We start from the raw sequence: 9,246 nt of genomic DNA on the forward strand, positions 1-9,246 counted from the left end.
TGCATTGTTCTGTATGTTTTAGTTCAAATACAAACAGGAAGGTCCCTGTTCCCTTGGTTCTTCTTGAAAAGTCCTGAATGATTATTTTCTGATCAACAGTCTGAACTCTACCTGTGTCTTTCAGCGTAGGTTTGTTCAGCTCTGAAGGTGTTGTTGAATTGTCCCACATGTCTCTGATCAGGACCTCACCTGGAGTTCCAGGACGAGGTGAGTGCTCTGCAGCCGCAGGTGGACAAACTCGCGACGCTCGGGGTCAATAAAATCATCGCTCTGGGTCACTCCGGCTTCACAGTGGATCGGCTTATCGCCAGGAAAGTCCGCGGAGTCGACGTGGTCATTGGTGGACACACCAACACCTTCCTGTACACAGGTACGGCTGCTCCTATATCTGTTTGAGGTGCAGGAAGCTTAAAACAAACAGATTACATCCATACAAAGAAATCTTTCAGTTTCCAACACCAGACTGACTGAAGCTCCTACACAGTCTCAGAAATTTCTCAGGATATTTCAGATTTTTCACAGCATCATCTGCAAACAGGCGTAATGGACAGCTACCAGCTCCTGTCTCCACATTCTTTGGATTTTTTATCTTGAGTTGAAGTGTGATGTTTGCATGTTAGATGGCTCTAAAAAGGGAATCTAGGCCTGTCTTTCTGTTCTGTAGCTGTATTTAAATAAGATGAACACATGAGGGAGGGTGAGGATGGAAAACGGCAGATGTGACACTGACAACAACATGTTGAGGGTTAAAAACTCTAAATAATCTAGTTTGGGTTCATGTGAAAATAAAAACATCATGGATAATCTAACATGTTGCATTAAATCAGACAGTAAAGAACTTTATTTTCTGGATTACAGACTAAATAATCCAGACAGCCTCACAGAAAACACCAAACCAGAACCTAAACACATAAATTTAGGCCCTCTAAAAGCTGTACTGGGAAGGGAGAAAAACTGATTTTAAGTTTTATGTCAGTATATATCAACCATGAGAGGAACCGTCATGGAAACAATACTGTAGAGGCAAGACCCGGGCTGATTCTGGCGGTTTTGGTGCCCTCAGCATGATTATGGTTTGGTTCACACTGGTTTGAAGGTGTATTCATTTTATTGGCCCAGTAAAGAAAGACCAGAGCCTCCATGTGTGGACAGATCTGTCCAACATGTCCTCAGTGCGTCTGTCCAGGAAGGATGTAGATTAGATGCACCTGTTGCTGAACAGAACCAGCAGAACATGACTACTGGATGGGTTCAACATAAATTATTTTATGGAGATTATGGATTTATAAAATAAAGGCGGTTGAGCTGCACTTATACAGTAGCTACAGTAGAATTATTCATTTTAATTAAGCTAGCCTCAGAAAATCTGAGAAGTTAATTTTAATGAGTTTTTTAAAATTTAGGAGGAAACCCTGTCCAACAATCATTCAGCAGGTGAACTCATATAAGGCTGTTCCAGCATCAGATCTCAGCTGGTTCAGTTGGAAAACACCAGCAGTGAAGCAGATCTGTCAGAAGCTCCAGATCTTACCTTAACGTCAGCTTGGAACATCCTGCTAATGTTATTTAGCTCATCTGTAACTTCAGGTTATCATACATTCAGAAACATTGAAACATTTCTGTACCTTCTTCTGCTGGATCAGCTGGTTGTGGTGCGTTGGTAGGAAGCTTCATTTGTTCTTTCCTTCACCTTTGATTGAGAGCAGCGGTAGGTCCATCAGAATGAGGAACATCGCAGGGGGAGGGGGGTTGAAGAAAAGGGCGCCAGTCAGGGCTGCACATTGATGTGAATTTTTTCTTCTTCCTCGAGTTATCGCAGCAGCGCCCCCTATGCAACCATCTATGTGGCCTATGCCAAGAACTGGCCCTGGATAAGCCCTGGCACAGTGCTCGCCACCGACGGATTGAAGATGTCAAGACGTCCTATCAGTGGCTGAAGCAGGCTGGACTGAAGGTCAATACTGCGACACTAGTCATGGCAGCACAGTAACACACACAGGAGCAATAAAGGCCCGGTTCTACTACATCAGGAAGGACCCAAGATGCCGACTTCGGAAAGATGCCAAGTCCAACACGTAACAGCTGGGTGCAAAGCATACATGGAACGCCAAGGTGGTCTGGAAACATCTGTGCCGCGTTTGAGCTAGAGGTCCTCCAGTCACAGTGGGAGAAGCCACAGAGAGTAGTGGAGATCTACAGGGCTAAGATCCTGTGGGACTTCCAGATCCAGAGCCATAAAGAGTTGAAGGCTAACCAACCAGACATTGTGATGGTGGTCAAACCAGGAAACAGAACTGCAGTTATAGAAGTAGAAGAAGAAACATGAGAAGCTCCAGAAATATCAAGGGATCAAATAGAGAAGTTATGAAAAGTCAAGGCCTCAGTGGTGCCACTGGTCATTGGTGCACTTGGAGCTGAAACCCCCAAACTGTAGGAGAGGCTACGTCAGATCTCGAAGAGCTCTTTCCAGAAGAGCAGAGTCCTAGGAACAACTAAGATGCTTGCAGAACCCTCACAAAAATGCATTAGATGTGGGATATCCTGATCCTCAATGACGTTGTAAGAACAGCCTGTCTGAGCTGCAGCCTGAGTCCATCTGAGTCAGCTTCAGGTTCCTTTAATAACAAAGCAGAACTAAACAATCTGCTGTGTTGATTTAAATCCTGCATTAGTTAGTTTGAGCTGCAAGTTCTCACTAAACACACGTTGGATCTCTGTTCTCGTGCCTCAGTCATGCTGTTGACATGGGTTTGGCCTCCATAAACATGTCTGTTGTGCTAAATATAAACTGCGCAGAGTGGGAGGAGAAAGCCAGATACTGGTTTGGACCGCAGACAACAGAGTAACTCACTGTCTGTCCTTAAGAGCTGACAGCAAAGAATTCAAGACCTCAAGAGGAGTTAAAATTTAACTACAATGTGGAGAAGAATCACAGTTTGAGCTGTACAGTACAGGAGGCTTGGTTTTAGGCCCAGAGTCTCCAAGAGAAGATGTGCATCATTTAACTCCCATCTCAGACTCTACAGGCCTCACTTAGCAGGTTAAAGATTCACTGGAAACACGGAACCAGTAGGACTGTTTGGAAGGGTTGAAGTAAAACGCAGCTTCTCTCTAAAAACAAGATAAGTATAAATGTTTGACCATGATGCACAGCTCCGTGATGGGAGAAAACCAAACAGCAGCTCAGCACAAACACCTCATAGCAGCTACAAAACACGGTGGTAGAGGACTGATGATAGGGGCATGTTTTGCACCTTGAAGTCATTGAGTGGACCATGATCTCTTTTGTTTACCAAAGTCTTCTGGAGTCAAATATGAGCACATCTGTCCAACAGGTGAGGCTTGGTCCAAACTGGGTCTTTAACAGGACGGTAATCCCAAACACAGCAGCTGGTCTACAAAGTAAATATACAAAAGTATCAAGGAGTTGCAATGGCCTAGTTAAAGTCCAGTCCTCAACCAGAGACCAAATAACACAAAAAATCACTTATTTACCTCGTTAGTCATCATTTTTATTACATCCTGAAATGTAAAAGTAGGAATTGTTGTTAATTGTCCAAAATCTGATCTAAGCTAATTAAAGGTTTAACCAGAGCAAACGTTCAGAAACTACCTGGATATCTAAAGAACTGGACTTGAACATGGAGGATAGATAAGGCTTGGTTCAGAAAAATCTTCCTGCTCTCTGTGGTTCTGTTCCCCTTTTTTTCTTTGTCTGATTCAGCTATAACTTCCTGGAAAGGAGCTGTCACATAGCCAAACAACCAATCAGAAGAGGAGTCTGGAAATGTGAAGCCATGTTGGGCAGACAGCCAATAAAAGAACCAGATCCTAAACTCAAACCAAAGTTTAGATAACCAGCAGTTTAAAAAAGGCACACAATAAAGCCAGTGTGGAGGTCCGTTAGAGCCAAGGAGTAAAAAGGATAGAGTGCTTAACAGAACCACCCCTGGTGGTGACTGCACCAATGAGTCCAGAATCAGATCCAGATTTGATGTTTTAATTTCAGGACATGTCTTATTTTTCCTTTTGACCTGCAGCTTCTTATTCTTCTGCTGCAACATCTCATCTCTCCACAGTTTAGATCAAATCCCAGATCAGAGGTGGGAACATCAGCCTCCTGAAGCTTTTAATGGTTTTCATATTTATTTCCTTCAGGCCTTCATGTTTGAAAGGTGTGAATGTTGAAGCTTAAAGCTTTGTTCCTCCCCTTCACATTTCTGCTCATTCCAACCAAAAACATCATCGTATTTTAGTGGGTTTTTATGTGGCAGACCAACACAAAGTTTCATGATTTTCCAAATAATTTTCTTTTACCAATACAAATCTGAAAAGAACCTCCTCTGGCAGCAGGTCTTCTGGGATTTGTCTCTACCAGTGTTGAACGTGTGCAGAGGTAGAAATGTTTCTCCGTTCTCAGTCAGAATTGATGGAGAACATCTTTGAACATCAGTTTTCAAGTCTTGCCACAGATTCTCTGTTGGAATTAGGTCTGGACTTTGACTAGGCCATTCTAACACATGAATCATCTTAGATCTAAAGCATCCATTGGATCTCTGGCTGGATGTTCAGGGTGGTTCTCCTGCTTGAAGGTGAACCTCCACCTCAGTCCCAGGTCTTCTGCAGCCTCTAACAGGATTTTTTCCAGGTATGCCCTGGATTTAGCTCCATCCATCTTCTCATCTCCTGACCAGTTTCCCTGTCCCACAGCATGATGCTGCCACAACCATGTTTTAATATGGAGTTCAGTGTTAGTTTCCACTTAGTGTTTTGTATGGAGAACAAAAGGTTCAATTGTGGTCTCCAATGATCAGAGCACCTTCTTGCACATGTTTGCTGTATCTCCCACAATGTTTGTAGCAAACTGGACTTTTTTCTGGGATCCTTCCATAAAGGCCCGGTTTTAAAGTGCATGACGGAGAGATTTCCAGCTGGTTGCAGTGGATTTGTCTGGAGGCATCAGAGTAAAGGGGGTGAATACAAATGAACTCTTGAATCATTTTCCCTCCACTACATGTTTACAGTCTACTTTGTGATCATACATCACAGAAAGTCTAAGTTAAGGGGTGTGAATACTTTTTTCCAGGCAGTGTAAGTTTGCCCCAAACCTGTTTGATGATCAACACCCCGACTCGTCGATATTAAACCACATCAATCCGTCTGATTGTTGCTTCCTAGGAACGCCTCCCTCTCTGGAGACCAAGGTTGGTGATTATCCATTTGTGGAGACATCTGAGGACGGGCGAAACGTTCCAGTCGTCCAGGCCTACGCTTTTGGAAAATATCTGGGTCTCCTGAATGTGACTTTTGATAATGATGGGAATGTGGTGAAATATTCTGGAAACCCGGTCCTGCTGAACAGCAGCATCCCAGAAGGTAAAGATCATTTCGTCATTCTAGACTTTGGGTATTTATGTTGGACAGCTCACTCTTTGTTTGTGTTATTCGCTTTATTTTCCTGTCTTTGTGTCTGATTCTCAGTTTCTCTTCTCAAATGACTTTTCACTGTAAATGGCCCATTTCCATGTTTAGATGTTCCAGTTATAGCTTGGTCCTGATTTTGCTTCACCTTCCTAAAAAAAAAGTATAGACTATGAACATTGTCCTGTTTAACATTTCTACGTGAAACCTGCATCCAGAACAAATTAATTAATGTTCACTCAGTCAGTAACAAGGAGGACATTTTGAATATTTGAATCCTGTTTGGAAATCTATGGCTCAGGGAAGGAAACTGGAATATCTGGCAGCTTCACTCTATGTCTCCATCAGATCCAGAGATTTGGACTGAAGTGGAGAATTGGAAGAAGAACCTGGCCAATTACACGGCTAAGGTGGTGGGGAGGACTCTGGTCTTCCTGAACGGGACGAATGCGGCGTGCCGCTCCCAGGAATGTAACCTGGGAAACCTCATCTGCGACGCAATGGTAGGTATCCAGATCCAGAGCTGTCAGAGATTCCTATCCTATGTTTTCCTCCACATTTTTAGATGGTTGGATGCTCCAGACCTTCACCTTCTGCAGCTCAGTACTTCCTCAGACGTTTGGAAATGGATCTGGAACATGAAACTGACTATGTCTCTGTCTTTTCTTGGCTCCTCAGTTGGATAACTACATCAGGTTCTTCGATGATGAGCAGTGGAACCACGTCAGCGCCTCCATCTTTAATGGCGGGGGCATTCGGTCATCCATCGATGAACGGACATACAACGGTTGGTCCAATCAGGACAGACAGGTTTGGACCATGGAAAGAGGAAGGAAGGCAGTGTGTCAGTTTTTGTTGTTCTGCAGGTTCCATCACCATGGAGGACCTTCTGTCTGTGCTACCGTTTGGAGGAACCTTTGATCTTGTGCAGCTGAACGGTTCCACGCTGAGGGAAGCCTTCGAGCACGCCGTCAGGAAATACGGAAAAAATCCCGGAGAGTTCCTCCAAGTGTCAGGTATCTGCTGCTCATCTCCTGTGTGAGATCATATGGATGATACCCGAAGATCCCTCAGCAGCTTAGTCCATCAAGGCCGCCTCCATCGATCCCTCATAACTTCAGCAATCATCTCATCTCTGATTAGAAACGTTTGAGGTTTTAATGTGAGAAACAGTGAAGAAGCTCAGGGCTGTGAATATTAATGCAGCTTTACCCATTCTCCAATGGAGCTTCTTCTCAGGATCAGACAGGAGATCAGATATTCATTAGTCTCAGGTAGCCTCACCTGAAGTGATCGTATCTGAAGTAGGATCCCTGAGGAAAAGGTTTTGGTCACAGAGAATTGGAACGAGAAATAGAAAGGGAATGCTGGGAATATTCAGCCAGTTAAGGAATGTTTTATCGCTCTTCCTCAAAAAACTCCAGCCTTAGGGTTCAAGATAATCTTCATGCTAGAGCTGCTTTCAGGAGTAGGAACTCTGGTATGAGCCTGGTTCCAGAACCCAGAAATAAAACCTATTCCTAGCACCTGGAAAATTTCCCTCTGCTGTTCTTGGTGGAACAAAGACGTCAGCTCCACTTTTATTATTTTGTTTTTAGGATGCTGGGATGTTTTACTGGTTTAACTGGACCCTGTCTGGTTCTGTATCCTCCACCAGGACTCCATGTGGAGTTTGATGTCTCCAAACCTGCAGGACGTCGTGTGAGAAGCCTCAGTATCCTCTGCACCAGGTGTCGCGTTCCTCAGTATGAGCCGGTCCGAGACAAGGAGCTGTACACGTTGGTGGTGCCGTCTTACCTGGTGACTGGCGGAGACGGGTTCAAGGTCATCAAAAACGGGATCAAGAAGCACAACAGCGGTGAGAACTCCCCACGTCCACGCCGTGTGAACAGGTTCTGAAGAACTCTGCTAACCAGGTGCTGTTGTTCCTTTCAGGGGATTTGGACATTTCAGTGGTGTCGAATTACATCGCACAGAGAGGACAAGTTTATCCGACTGTGGAGAGACGCATCCAGGTCTACAACTCAGCCTCTGGACTTCAGGGCCCTCTGCCCTCACTGGGTTTACTGGTTTCACTGTGGCTGTTCTTCAGCTGGTGAAAAAACATCTAGAGCTCTAATCAGAAACAGAAGAGGACAGTGACCTATTTTCATTGTTAATGTTTTTTCTTTTATAGACATGTGGACCTTAGTTAGAACTTTAGTTAGAACTGATGTGCAGGAGTGAAGATGTTCTTTGTCCAACCTCCTGAACGTTTCCTCTCAACAAAACCAAATAATGGCATTCCTTTAATGACCACTAGGTGGCATCTTCAGGAACATCATTAATTGGAGCTTTAATTAACCACTAACTCCTCCCACATGGATTCCTTTGGAGGCTCCACGCTTCCTGAAGATGTTTTAGATGTTGCAGCTTCCTGTTCCTGAAGCTTCCCCAATGACCAAATTATCTGACTTATTTCTGCTGTTTTCTGAAAGCCACAGTAGCTGGACTGCTCATCACTTCCTTCTCTCCATCTTCTACTTCCAAGCAAGGAAAAGACAAATTTCTCGGGCAGTTAAAAAAATATTACAAGCTTCTCATCAAATAGAAATTACCACAAATTCCTAGAAACGATGTCTTACAGATATGGAGAGGAGCTCAGAGTGGAGCTGGTGTTGCAACACATGAAAAGAGTCGGCTGAGGATGTTCTTCAGATCAGGGTGATCCTAGATGGCTTCCTTTGGAGGTTTTCTGGCCCCATCCCTCTGGGGCAGAGCTGGAACGTCTTGTGGTATTAGGTCTTCTGGCTGAGATCTGGTTTTCTTCTCAGGACTTTAATAAATCCAAACTCATCTGTGTAAACATTGAATTACATATTAAATTGACCAAAACAGAAGCAGGATGGATGGATGGATGGATCTGCACCTGTTGGATCTGGTAATATTTCTCCACATCATGATTTGGAGTTCCAGATTATCTCAAATTCTCCATGAACAGATCAGGTTCTCGTGGGTTCTACCACCTGAACCTTCAGCTCACCGACTAAAATCAGAGTTTCAACAATTAAAGGCAACAAATGTTTCTGCTCACATCCATAAAAAGGTGGAGAACCATTAAAGATCTGCATGATGAACTTCCTGTAAGAATGAAGAATGAAGCTTGACTGTTTGGACTCTGAGAAGAAGAACATGTTTTCTAGCGTTGGAGTGATGCCAACATGTATGTTTATAAATCATTAATAAACCCAGAGATTAATAAATAATCTGACTGTGACTGGCTGCTGCTTTCAGGTTCAGGTTCTCAGCCGGGTTTGGATTCCTCCAAGCTGACCAGAGAGGAAAAAAGCACTTTGGTGACCTCTCATATAGTCAACAGCACAAAAGTATTCACACACCTTTAGGTTTTCCACATTTTAACTGATAATAACCAGAAACTTTCATTTGTCCCAATCTGACAGATTTGAGGGGTGTGAATACTTTGTGAGGATCAGTAACCCAGTGTTCACTGAACAAAATTTCTGTTCACCAGATGGAGATGTTTCTCTGGAACAAACAGCTTTCATTTCAGCCTTGGTGGTCAGTTTTCTGGCAGAACCTGGAGGTTTTGGGTCAGAACTGAGTGCTATAAATCCTCTACCAAAGAAGCCCTGTTCTATCTTAAGAATGGTAACCCCCACAGCATGATGCAGCCACCCCATGTTTCTCTGTAGGTTGTTTTGGAGTTGTGGTCCAAAATGCTCCAGTTCTGCAGGGTGATGACCCTGATGGAACCAGGGTCATGCAGCTTTAATCTTATGTTAGGTTAAAGTTTTATCATCATGGTTTCAGTTTCTTCACTGAAAC

At 43.7% G+C, this 9,246-nt stretch overlaps 1 protein-coding gene across 1 annotated transcript in view; it reads left to right on the forward strand.

Annotated features, from left to right (window-relative positions):
* The window catches only part of nt5e (5'-nucleotidase, ecto (CD73)), a 23,303-nt gene extending 14,637 nt beyond the window's left edge, over positions 1-8,666 (forward strand). Inside the window, exons 3-9 of the mRNA XM_047388202.1 lie at positions 182-370; positions 5,179-5,376; positions 5,770-5,924; positions 6,100-6,208; positions 6,288-6,437; positions 7,079-7,279; positions 7,357-8,666. Coding sequence (XP_047244158.1) covers positions 182-370; positions 5,179-5,376; positions 5,770-5,924; positions 6,100-6,208; positions 6,288-6,437; positions 7,079-7,279; positions 7,357-7,520 — 1,166 coding nt within the window. The 3' untranslated portion in view covers positions 7,521-8,666. The remainder of the gene's footprint in view (positions 1-181; positions 371-5,178; positions 5,377-5,769; positions 5,925-6,099; positions 6,209-6,287; positions 6,438-7,078; positions 7,280-7,356) is intronic.
* Positions 8,667-9,246: the final 580 nt, after the last annotated feature.

Source organism: Girardinichthys multiradiatus, chromosome 15 (assembly GCF_021462225.1).
Source record: "Girardinichthys multiradiatus isolate DD_20200921_A chromosome 15, DD_fGirMul_XY1, whole genome shotgun sequence".
Lineage (NCBI taxonomy): Eukaryota > Metazoa > Chordata > Actinopteri > Cyprinodontiformes > Goodeidae > Girardinichthys > Girardinichthys multiradiatus.